Here is a 13,063-nt window from a genome sequence, read left to right on the forward strand (position 1 = left end):
AAATAAGGTCAAAGGAAGATTCCATCCCCTTCTTCTTATCAAATATGATTACATAAAACTTGAGAATATATACCTTCACAGCTTGACTATTTCTTTCATTAGGACAAGTATCACGTTGACACTGTAATGGCTTCCATGCTGAAAAATCAAATGCAATGCAATTATCAAAGTAATGCAGCTTTAAAGATGGGTTTCCTTATTTTTTAGTGTCGAATTAAGCAAACTATTTGATTAATTGGTGTTTCTAATGAAATATCATGTATTCTTCTGTCATTATGTTCTTATTGCATATAATTCAGAGTATTAACCAATCATAAATGTCCATTTATGTACAGTCTGGATGAACAAAAAAAAGACTTCTTGACTTTCTTGATCGGCCATTCATTGGAATTCTGCTGGTATTTCTCTTCTAATTTAGCTAATTATGAATTAATTTTGGACATGTGAGACAAACTGGTATTTTTCCAAGTCATTAGAACACCTCTACTTTCTATATTAGCATTTTCATTTTCATAGATGAAAATAAGGGAACCAATCTATAAGGTGTAGACCAAAAAAACACACAGTCTACAGATTCAAACAAATCTGCCAAATGCTATAAATAGTATAATACAAAGAATTTTATCATCTGAATTGAAAGCAAAACTGTAAGCTGGACACCCAAAACTTACCAGTTATTTCCATATTTCCTAAAAAGGCAGCATTTAATAAATTTAAAGAAAGGTAATTAATAGTAGTTTAGTAGTAGTTTGGTGAGATTTTTAATCCAAATGATAACTTTGATAGCCACCATTGTCATAGTGACTGTGTTGAAAAGGGTGGGCACTATATTCACAATTATATGGTATCTTACATAAGATATAAGTTAAATATCTAGATAGCAACAGGTGACAATACAAAATATTCATATTACAAAGAAATATTCATATTACAAAGAAATATTCATATTACAAAGAAATATTCAGATTAAAAAGAAATATTCAGATTAAAAAGAAATATTCAGATTAAAAAGAAATATTCAGATTACAAAGTAATATTCATATTACAAAGAAATATGAGGCCATATTGTAACCCAACAAAAATGTTGTTCCGACTCTTTTGGCCAGACATGTCTATTGTCTACCATGGTAGGGTTTGTCACACCATAATGTGATTAAACATAAAATGTCGTTCAATGCCAGTTAAAATCTAAAAACTTATGACAACTTTGGAATACCTACCACAATATTTATAATGGATTCCCCTTCTATCAGTTAATGCTGGGTTTAATTGAGGCCAGTAATAGAATAATAAATGAGCTGCAGGAACTCTAGCTTTAGGTGAACCATAGGCAATAATACTGATTAGATCCTGAAGAAAATACAAACAAGATAAACTGAAGCGAAGTCAATGAAATCCAAATTTGTTTTTATGTGTTAAATTCAATCAAAATTTACTGCATTTAGAGTCAATATTTGGAATAATGAAACTTACATTGATAACTGTTTTCTTCATAGCCATGAAACTTTCAACAATTTGAGAATGAAATGCTGAAAAACACAAATCACTGTCATTATTCAGTCTCAACCAAAATTATTCAAGAACAATGAAATACCATCAGATTTGTAATACAAATTTCTAAAACTAAAAATTCCCTTAAGCAATTTTTCTTTATATTATTTTCAAAACTAAGATCTCTAAAGTAGACAGCACATTATCATGTGATTTTTTTTTCCTTTATTACAAGTCAACTCATTGTTTTATTTTTTATGAATGCTGAAATATCTAATTCTTTAGATACTGTTTATATGGAATATCTAAAAGATATTATGGGTACCCTTTCAAGATTTATCAGTCAGCCCAGGCACATAATTGTGTGATAAATTACTGAGTGGCTATTGCAGTTGCTGTTACCAAACAATTAGTGATTTCACAAAAGTTATATGCTTTAATCCTTTGAACCCTGAGTGTAAATGAAATATAACGTCATATAGCCTGAACTCCAAGTAATAAAAGGAAAAGCGTGTGACGGCCGGTATACTGGCTGCTCGGGTATATATTGTGTGGGTTAGTGTGTGGCCGGTAAACCGGTCGCTAGGATTGAAAGGGTTAATATATTATATGAAGTGTATATTATATTTATGACTATTATATATGTGTTGCCTACCTGCATTATCTGTATGTTCAAACACCATGGTAATAATAGCTGCAGCAGATTCACTGGCATAAGTTGGCTCTAAACATCCATCAAATCCTTGGGGAAAAACATAGGCATAGAATATATACCAAGGGCTTAGTTTTACTCTCTAGTTACACTAAACCAGTATTTGTGGATAATTATGTGATTGTATGTAAGTTACATTTCTATCAAAAGGATTCACTGCCAAATTTGCAAATTTTGTACTTAAAAAAAGTATGAATCACCAAGTAATTGGGGATACAAATAGGGTGCAGATTGAATCAAGGTTGAATTCAAAGTGTGTCAACTCTGTGGAGGCATAATAGTGACAATCCTCTGATGGAGCTTCTGAGAGATTTTTCCTTTTTTTCTAAAAATTCACTTAATTTAGTGCATTCTAATACATATTTTGGGACAAAAAAGTATCTTATCTTTAAATTTGTAAAAAATAAAAAATGGAGTGGGGATACAATTAGGGGTGTGAGCCATTTTTCTGGTCAAATTTAGTATCTGAATATCCTTGATATAGTGACATTATGAGTATATCTGTTTACTTGAAAGAGTACTTATTCAGGATATTTGGCACTCAAGGGGTTACATAAGAACACCAAACAATACTTCCATAGATATCCTTTATGAACGCAATATTGTGTCTTGGATCTTGTCTTACCTAAAGTCATGGGCAGTAAGCTGGAACATAGTAAATCTATGATATCTTTATGGATAGTAGAAGGAAAGACAGCAAATGTAGCTGCTACAGTATAAGGTAGTGTATCTAGTAGTTCATGTTCTAGAAATGGTACTAAACAACCCAATACATTCAATACTGCTTCTCCAAATGCTGCAAATATATATGTATAAATAATAATTCATTGTTCTGTTCTTTGTAGCCAGCATGGCAAACTTTCAAGGTTCCAGAATCAGGTATTTTTTTCAAGTTTCTTCAGGAACAAACTGCTGCTCTTTCTTCAGTCAGCATGTAAAATTCTTCACTCATAATTCCAGTCGTTAATAGGTACAGATAATCCTGGAAAGATCAATGCCAAGAGGTTTGGCCAAGGACCAAATGGTAGAAAAGATCCTTAACTGTGAACCTTGTTATTCTTGTAAAATATAGCCTAGTAGTATATCTACTCACCATGCTGTCCAATCTGTATGGTAGATACCAAATCTATTATATTTATAACTGCATGGTATAGACCAGAATAATCTAGGTTAGGAAACACAGATAACCTAACACTATCTCTCTGTCTAGGTCCATAACTCTCAGATGGTATATTAGGTACATCTTTTAATACACTACAAATAAAAAATAAACACAGATAACCTAATGCTATCTTTCTGTCTAGGTTCATAACCCCCAGATGGTATATTAGGTAGATCAACCTAACATTATCTCGCAGACTAGATTGATAACTCTCAGATGATACTAGGTACATCTTTTAATACACTAGAAATAAAAATATTAATACAGATAACCTAACATTATCTCGCAGACTAGATTGATAACTCTCAGATGATACTAGGTACATCTTTTAATACACCAGAAATAAAAATATTAATACAGATAACCTAACATTATCTTGCAGTCTAGGATCATTACTCTCAGATGGTATATTAGGTACACCTTTTAATACACTAGAAATAAAAATATTAATACAGATAACCTAAAACTATCTCTCTGTCTAGGTTCATAACTCTCAGATGGTATATTAGGTACATCTTTTTATACACTAGAAATAAAAAAATATACACTAGGAAACACAGATAACCTAACACTATCTCTCTGTCTAGGTTCATAACTCTCAGATGGTATATTAGGTACATCTTTTAATACACTAGAAATAAAAATATCAATACAGATAACCTAAAACTATCTCTCTGTCTAGGTTCATAACTCTCAGATGGTATATTAGGTACATCTTTTCATACACTAGAAATAAAAAAATATACACTAGGAAACACAGATAACCTAACACTATCTCTCTGTCTAGGTTCATAACTCTCAGATGGTATATTAGGTACATCTTTTAATACACTAGAAATAAAAATATAAAATACAGATACACTATCTGGTGGTCTAGGTTGATACATCTCTTATGGTATATTTGGTGCATCTAGATGGAGATGCACATATATCTTTCTGGACTAACAGTATATCACATATTATAAAATATAGTAAAGATATACTAAAAATATATTACCTGAGTAGAGTCTGAGAGAAGTATTTCAATGTATTTGCTATATCTAAACCATTTGTTTGTGGTGTTAAATTATTAGCAACACGGTAATTGAAATCTTTTAGATTTCGGATTTTAGACGTAACTGAAACAGAACAAAATATCATTATCAGTATCACCATTCCAATTTTCAATCAGATGTCTGTGGCTCTCGCAATTCCACTTTAAGTAAGTGGTATATGACTTGCCTATCACAAAGGTCATTCTATAATAGCAGCTTTTGTGATAATGATGTCCTTAAACTCAGAAAAGAAAGAAAATTTTGACCCCCCTTGAAAAATTTAGTTGAGCAACCCTTCAAAACATTTGGCCCCTCTGAGACCCTGGTCTAGCTATGGGCCTGCTTAAGTGTATAACTTTTGCAGAATTGTGAGAGCCACAGACATCTGATTGAAAAACAATTGAAGATATCAGTGACCCCGATACACATAAAGAGGTTAGAAAACCTCTAAACGGCTGCATGCCTAAATTGCATCTGAACTGGACGTCAGATTCAAATTCAGATGTGGATAGCTGAAATTGGAGCCCCATCAATGTATTAAGCAAATATCTATGGTATATCTTTTTTCAAGGGTACTGCATAATGTACTGATTAAAAAACTGTTTAATATCAGATATCACAAGTGCATATTTTCTGTACCTTTGATTTTAGCAGTGGTGAGGTAGGGGCATATTTCTAGACAATGGATTCCTTAAAGAGACCTAGACCTAGAGACCTTTTAAGACCTTATGACCTTGATACAAGGTTAAACTTCTATTATATCGCTTTATTGCATTTGCATACACCTAAGCATACTGTTTAGCAAATATACTTACATGTAGCAGCTCTGGTAGCCATTTCTCAATCACCTGTCACTGGATTCTGTTAATATACTTGTATATTCACCATTTCATTGATATATACCGCTTGATATACGCACATCTAGATATATGATCTTCGGGTAGACAAATTTGACAGCTTTGCCATTATGGCAATTTAAACTTTGAAATAAAACAAACCTATTTAAACTCTGTTGTTGATTCCATAATTTCTACAGGAACTGCAGACATTGTTACTAAATTTAGATTCTAAGCGATGCCATCGATTGGTTCTCCTGGTTGTAGTTGATTAATATTAGCACGGTAGAGATTCCATTTTCTCGATTATCATGCCATCAAGTTCCCTTACTAAATCGATATAACAGTCTGGATAACGGTAAAATAACACGCATTGATCTTAACAAATCTAGCCATTGATAATTAATGGTCATTAATTAACAAAGTTAAATGAATTTTCTTTGAAAAGAGCCGAATGGCACAGTCTAAAAATCATAGCAATTAAGCAATAATGAAGAATAAAGGGCATATTGGATTATAAATGTTTTCTCCATATACGGGCTAATTTTCATACCATTGAGCTCATACAAATTTTATATGAAATATTTCGCCCTTAATGAAGAGCGCGTGCCAGTGGTTAAAGTCTAATATACATATAGATAAATCGATATAATGTACCAGACAGAACAGATGCCCGGATGAAGTTATTTAATTGCTAAAATGTAAACAAAATATTCCATCTTTTAAGTGCTTCGAGAAATTAACACCTATCCTGTTTAAAATGAACATCTTCATATTGGAGCTGATTTTATTTGTGTTCATTTGTAATGGTAAGTATCGAACAGAAGCAATTACTATATATACTAATGGTAAATGATGTTTGGAATCCATTTGCACATTGTTACTGATTTGGGTATTGCCTGAGTCCGACTGCGAATCGCTGAAGTCGTATAGGCAACGGCCAGTAAAGAAATGTCTGCCATAATAGTGCACCCTTATACAGATAATAGTGTAGTTCCGAGAACAACCATTGATGAAGATTTCAGATATCATGTCATAAATGTAATGAATTTAGTTCTACGTGCCACTTTTTTTGAACCGTGAGGTCTAATGAAAATGAGCAACGCCAGGACAATGCCAGGACAGCGGCATTAGCCTGCTCTTTTCCGGTTTCCATCTGTCGAGGGATCTTTAACGTGCACAGCCTGTAACACACGGGTCCTCGGTTATAGGCTACCCATTTTTTAATACGTAATAATTACAAACAATTTAATATACCGTTAAATAAGATCGGAAGAAGAAAAAATCAGTTTGCAATGGAGATGAAACAGAAAGGCAATTCATAGAGACAGACACAGCCCATTTGCACTAAGAGCCACTATACATTTGTCCGAGACTCGATCTACTTTTACTTGGTAAATTACCATGAACTTGGTTTTTGGACAGAAAAGCCTCAGTCAAAAAGCAAACGACGGTATTAGAATTTTAAATCCAATCATATTTTTGCACCAAATTTTAGCTGATTATATTTGTAGGAGCTAAAGTATATGTACCAGATGAACAGAGATTATACAGAGATATTATGGTGGGGTATGAAAATTCCGTTCGTCCAGTATTAAATTCCTCTACTGTTGTCATTGTTAAATTTGCTTTAAAACTGAATCAAATAGTTGGCTTGGTAAGTAACCTTAAAGGAATACTACTCTTAGAATGGTCATACAATTTAAAAGTCTCAAACTTGGTCAATAAGAGTATTATATTCATCAGTTGGACTTGCGAAATGCCATGAATAAAGAATATAATCTCTATATAGGACGATATATCCATTTAACTAAATAATTATTTTTATACAAGATTCTATTCAAAATTTGGCCCGTTTGTACAAGACTTCAATATAAAGACAGCACCAATTTATCATATTGATTCCCTTGTAGAAAAATATTACTGTTTTCTCTCCCATTTTGCCACTGACATTCGTTACAACTTGTGTATTTTTGGAATTATTTCATCCAAGCTAGTACTCAAATTGGAAACATCTCAATGCATCTCGAGTCTTATTTACTCTTAAAACATACATTTGTATTCTATATATTTGTTTTGTTGATATCAATATTATAATATAATATAATTTATGTTTCAGGATGAAAGGCATCAAGTTCTGACCACTAATGTATTCATTGATCAGGTATAGTTCAGATTATCTTTTGCGACAAATCCTTGCCAGTTTTGGCCTATTTAAAGCCTCCGTAATCAATACCAACGAACAACACACCCGCATTGCTATCGAATGATAGCACGTAGCTTCTGAAACACTTTTAGCTTTCTAAGAAAATGTAATGCTATGAGATTACTACCCAAAGAAATGTGTCACTTAATACCAACTTGTGCCACTTCTGCCATAGTCTTTCAGCTTTTAGCTTTGTGCTGGTATATCTGCGGAAGTACCCTTCAGAATGCAATGTTAATTTCAGTGATTTTTCTATATTGCAGACATGGGTTGATGAAAATTTAATCTGGGATCCCGAAGACTATAATAATATAAGATCCATTAGAATACCAACTAAATTTATCTGGCTTCCTGATACATTTATATATAACAAGTAAGATATCTGTCATTTTCCAGTGAACCCACTTCAGCCAGTTCGACTCAAAACAGCAGTGCCATCGAATCTCTTTATGTTCGTTGAAGGGGTCGTGTGTGTCAGCATAAAGCGTTGTGGCAAACCCATTCTCCTTGTGTTCAAAAATATGTTAAAATCAAGGGACCGGTAACAATTTATTTGAGTTCATTTGAAAATACGAAGCTGACGTTCGACGTTATAATGGCGACAAACTGAAACAGACAACGACGTCAAATTTAACGATGCAATTATGGGAAGAACTCCTAACTCCCTTGAAAGTAAAAAATATGTGCTTTGGATCATCTGTACACTTTCAACCCCATTTCAGCCAACCTTTGTTTTTCATTTCAGCGCTGATGCAGGGTCAACAGGTTTTATGCAAGGATCGTATGTGTTAATACATCATGACGGAACAATAAAATGGCCTATACCATTTAAATTAAAAAGTTCCTGTAAAGTTGATATAACATTCTTTCCATTTGACGATCAGATATGTATTTTACGTTTTGGTTCGTGGATCTACAGTGGTAACTGGATGGATTTTACACCGCAGGCAGAGGACGAACCAATCGACCTGTCTTCCTATATGAACAACAGTGAATGGGATCTGCTGTCCATAAGCCAGCAGAAGAACAGCAGACGTCATTCTTGCTGTCCAGAAAAGCATCCATTCTTGACGTTTATGCTTCACATTCGTCGAAAGACTTTTTACTACATCTTCAACATCATTGTGCCATGTTCTATGCTGTCCATTTTAACACTCTTAACATTCTGGTTACCACCAACTTCCGGTGAAAAGATAACTCTCGGATTGTCTGTCTTCCTAGCATTCTCTATGTTTATGCTACTGATAGCTGAAGAAGTACCAGCGACATCCGAAGCCGTTCCGTTGATAGGTTGGTAGCATGCCATATATTTCATCAACGAACGAATGGTTAATTCCATTAAAATAATCAGTCTCAAGTGTAGTTCAAAATATCTGATGAAATCTTCAGTCTCCATTTATATTAAAATCTATAGATTGTGGAAAGTGATAAAAAGAGTTATTGAGCAGATAACGTAAGGCCCATAAACATGGGCGAACGGGCCGAAGGTCTGGTGTGGAGGCTGGTTTGCCCGAAAATTATAAAGGGTTGAGTTGTCGGGCGAAGCATGAGGGCACGAGAGTCTGCAAAACACTACTTGTCTGCCCGCGGCTTTTCGGTCGCTGCCCTACGACAATGCCCATAAACAATCAGAATTATTGATTTTGTCTTTCACACCATCACAATAATAAGAGATATAGAACATAATAATAAGTTATATTTTACAGGTGTATATTTATGTGTGGTCATGACCATGACATCGGTGTCAGTAATAGTGGCTGTACTTGTTATCAACATCTATAACAGAGGGATGAAAACCAACAGAGCACCGTACTGGTTACGTAAATTGACACTACAATGGCTGTCCAAAGCAATTTGTCTACATCACGATATTATACTTGTGGCGCAGGGTGTTAAATTGGTAAGTAAAGGTCACATTAAGGTAAAGAATTGTAATAGCATTGCCAATGTGCCATTACTAATTAGATTGCTTGGAAATATGTCAGTCGATAAAATAGATATTACACTTTGATTACTAAAATCGGACACTGATATGTGCTCATCGAATATGAAGGTAATTCAGAAAAAACGCATAAGAACATTTTGCAATATTCCATTGTGGTATTTGAAACCATACAAACTGTGACCTACATGTTTCATACGCAACTACGCATGGTTCTTGCATGGAAATAACACACACGAACGCAATTCACCACCATTTCGAATCAGTATGCGATTAAGTAAGTCGAATATTGCAAAAGGCTTTAATATTTTAATAATGCCTTCGAATCACATTTGAAGCCATTTCTAAACCTTGAAATATGATTTGAAGGCTTAGCTGAAATATTAAAGCCTTATTCAAAATTGAAAAGTCGAGGAATTGATTCAAAATGGTTGTGAACTTCGTCCGTGTGTCTTATTTCCATGTAAGAACCATGTTTGTAAATTATAAATAGTCCATGTGCATAATTATAATATACCTTTTGAAGTTTGATAGGCATATTCGTGTTATATGTGATAAACCTCGTGTACCGTTGCTAAAAGAACATGGGACATATTAGGCACCATTAACGTTTCATTAATTACCGATAGTAAGCTGAAGCATCGAAAATAATACGTTTACCAGTGGCTACCTCAGGAACTGGATGAACCAGGTCCACGGTCGCCAACTCATCTAGTTCAGCCAATGACGTCTACACGTAGCCCATTTAGAGACCTACAAGTTTTGTCTGTTCGGACATAAAATATCAACCTTTTTAAATTTCTTTTTAGAACATTTTCACCTACACTTCAATGAGAACACCGGACCCATTGGCAGCAATGGAGGAAAAATCGGTGATAGAGTCAAACGAAATTAAAGGCCACAAAAATAACAATAAAGATAATTACTGTTCAGATACCAACTTCAATTCACCATCAGAGGTTACTTTACCACCTAACCAACCAGAAAAAGTCTGGTATCGTCATGAAGAGCTAGAAGAATTATTAAGGACAGAACAAGAAAGAAGTCAACAGGCCCAACTCAGGCAAACTCAGACGGCAAACAAAGGGTCTGGTTCGACTCCCTCTAATGCCACCGATGATCCCGAAAATGACAATGTTTCGAAACCAGTGCAATACTCCTACTCAATAGAATCCAATTTGAGTGATTTGCCTCACGTAGATCGCAAGAAGATCATGATTGCCGAATGGCAAAGAATTGCTGCTGCGACCGATAGAATTTTATTTATTATTTATATGCTGGCTACAGTAACGGCATATTTCATCCTTCTTATTATTCTTCCTACTCAGCATTATAGTAGCCAAAAACACTCTTTATCAAATGCTATATTGCTGAACAATGGTACAAAGAGCTGAATATATTGATATCAAATGGTATAACTGAACATCAGTACAAAGAGCTGAACATACTGATATCAAATGCTACCTTATATCAAATGCTATATTAATTAACAATGTTGTTGCAAAGAATTGAACATATTGATATCGAATGCCATTTTATATCAAATGTTATAGTTATTAACAATGTTACAAAGAGCTTAACATATTGGTATCAAATGCTATCTTATATCAAATGCTATATTAATAAACAATGTTGTTGCAAAGACTTGAACATATTGGTATCAAATGCCATTTTATATCAAATCTTATATTTATTAACAATGTTACAAAGTTCAGAAAGCTGAACATATTGATATCAAATTCTATATTATATCAAATGTTATATTTATTAACAATGTTAAAAAGCTGAACATATTGATATCAAATTCTATATTATATCAAATCTTATATTTATTAACAATGTTACAAAGCTGAACATATTGATATCAAATGCTATATTAATGAACAATGAAAAGTCAAATGTATCTACCAAGCGCTATACCAAGCGCTATAGCACTGAATAATGTTTAAAAGAGCGAAATTATCTACCAAATGCTATATTGAAGAATGTTAAAAATAGCTAAATGTATTTATAAAATGCTACAAAATTTGAACATTCTGACTGTACGGAGTGTTATTTTTATTATGAAAATTGGCATGTAATTTGTAAGTGAAAGAATTGGAATTTGCATTTCAAATTTGTGTATATTTTCATGAGCTATATGACAATATTTTCAGTGTGCATCGGCTGTATATACGAAACATATTTTGCAAAAAATCTGAAATCTACCTTTTTATGTTATGTTTATCGACGCTTATAATAAATATACTAAAAAAAAATTGGCTAGTTGGATGTCGAGTTGACAAACCCAGTTGCAGAGTGACTACGGGTTAACTGTAAAAAGGGGAGTGGGGTGGGGGCATACTTTACCTCACATGCAAAATTGCAAAATTTCAAAACATAATAAAAGTGCCCAACCTCAGAGAACAGGAATAACAGTATACAGTTCAAACTCAAATTTTCCAAAATGAGTTTAATACTGACAGGGGAAACCAGGTGGTAAGATCTAACGATACTATCCCGAACTATGCCGGGATCGAGTTCTTTATCATGGAACTACCTGAGCCACCGACACAAAACACAATTCATGACCACATTGACACAAAGTTTGTGTTGAAAAAAAATAGGCTTCCACATTAATTTTAAACGTGGATAAAACCAGTATAAATTTAAGACACACGTTGAAAAAGAAATTTAGAAAACCTCTTTACAACATCATCCATTTCGAAATTAGTTCGATATACATGTAACTATTAATTACAACTTCAATAGAGTTTTATATAACAAGAATCAGAATAGAGAATTAGGGAGGAAAGACAAGGCGAGTCGTCTTTTTATATAACAAGAATCAGAATAGAGAATTAGGGAGGAACCACAGCTTGGGTAAATACACCATCCGAAACCATAGACTGCAGTCCTGTAGCTATAAGAATCCAATGTCTTCAAGCATAGAATCCCTGCAAGTACCCTGCCAATGACAGCGAATATTGATTATCTTCCAAAAGACGTTTTCCAGTTTATAGCTTTGGTTTAAAGGGACATTATTTTTGAACAACCAACTTTAGTCTCAGAAACGCAATTTTTTTTAGCTAAGCCAATCAGTCAAACCGTCAAATTTGAACCTTCAAATCCACGTGTGTCCAGAATTATCCGCGTTTGAATGTTAAATTGATGACTCGTCAATTTTACATACTCTGTGATATATATAGAAAAGAAATATATAGAAATAATGAGTAAAATTCCCAGTTTGCAGTATTTTTTAAGGAATTTTGCGATTTTCGTACATTTCTAGTACTTCTGTAGACTATTTTTATATTATTCAAGACTAAAATCAACCCTGTCACGTCAGATAGATCTTGTTTTTGTAAAAAAGTACCGTTTTTATATTAAGATACGATTGTTCAAACGGATGGCGAATCCGACACGTTGACGTCATTTTCTTTTCAATTTTCATGTGCAATGTGAAAAAATAGCTAAAGTTAGCATTTTAGAGTTGTGGGAGGTATTGATTTTATTCGATCACATGAAAATGCAATGGGTGTTAATGAGTGATATACACTTCGGTTGCAGTAAATAAAACACGAAAAATAATTAATTAATGGTGGGTCGTTCTTACGCCTCGGTTAATTAAATCAGTAATAGTTACTGTTGCAAATTAATTTGTCAAATTCAGAAAATTAGCTTCCTCTAAGTAACCATCA

The 13,063-nt window shown here is 33.5% G+C and overlaps 3 protein-coding genes across 3 annotated transcripts in view; 2 read left to right on the forward strand and 1 right to left on the reverse strand.

Annotated features, from left to right (window-relative positions):
- Positions 1-5,236, reverse strand: part of LOTGIDRAFT_154853 (hypothetical protein) — a gene marked incomplete at both ends in the record, with an annotated part of 31,606 nt that extends 26,370 nt beyond the window's left edge. The window contains 12 exons of the mRNA XM_009065361.1: positions 74-138; positions 672-689; positions 1,221-1,350; positions 1,474-1,529; positions 2,147-2,233; positions 2,829-2,999; positions 3,297-3,457; positions 3,731-3,796; positions 3,931-3,996; positions 4,131-4,196; positions 4,363-4,483; positions 5,215-5,236. Of these exons, the coding sequence (XP_009063609.1) occupies positions 74-138; positions 672-689; positions 1,221-1,350; positions 1,474-1,529; positions 2,147-2,233; positions 2,829-2,999; positions 3,297-3,457; positions 3,731-3,796; positions 3,931-3,996; positions 4,131-4,196; positions 4,363-4,483; positions 5,215-5,236 (1,029 nt within the window). The remainder of the gene's footprint in view (positions 1-73; positions 139-671; positions 690-1,220; positions 1,351-1,473; positions 1,530-2,146; positions 2,234-2,828; positions 3,000-3,296; positions 3,458-3,730; positions 3,797-3,930; positions 3,997-4,130; positions 4,197-4,362; positions 4,484-5,214) is intronic.
- Positions 5,237-6,793: 1,557 nt separating this feature from the next.
- LOTGIDRAFT_210710 (hypothetical protein) lies at positions 6,794-8,739 on the forward strand (the record flags this gene model as incomplete). The annotated part of the gene is made up of 4 exons (XM_009065362.1): positions 6,794-6,892; positions 7,355-7,399; positions 7,705-7,814; positions 8,187-8,739. The coding sequence occupies 4 exons, from the start codon at positions 6,797-6,799 to the stop codon at positions 8,737-8,739; spliced, it is 804 nt and encodes a 267-aa protein (XP_009063610.1).
- A 408-nt stretch (positions 8,740-9,147) lies between these two features.
- On the forward strand, positions 9,148-10,777 carry LOTGIDRAFT_154855 (hypothetical protein; the record flags this gene model as incomplete). The annotated part of the gene is made up of 2 exons (XM_009065363.1): positions 9,148-9,341; positions 10,193-10,777. Coding segments are annotated over 2 exons (779 nt in total), but the record flags the coding sequence as incomplete, so codon positions are not given.
- Between the last annotated feature and the right edge of the window lie 2,286 nt (positions 10,778-13,063).

This window comes from Lottia gigantea, assembly GCF_000327385.1.
Source record: "Lottia gigantea unplaced genomic scaffold LOTGIsca_7, whole genome shotgun sequence".
NCBI classification, from domain to species: Eukaryota; Metazoa; Mollusca; class Gastropoda; family Lottiidae; genus Lottia; species Lottia gigantea.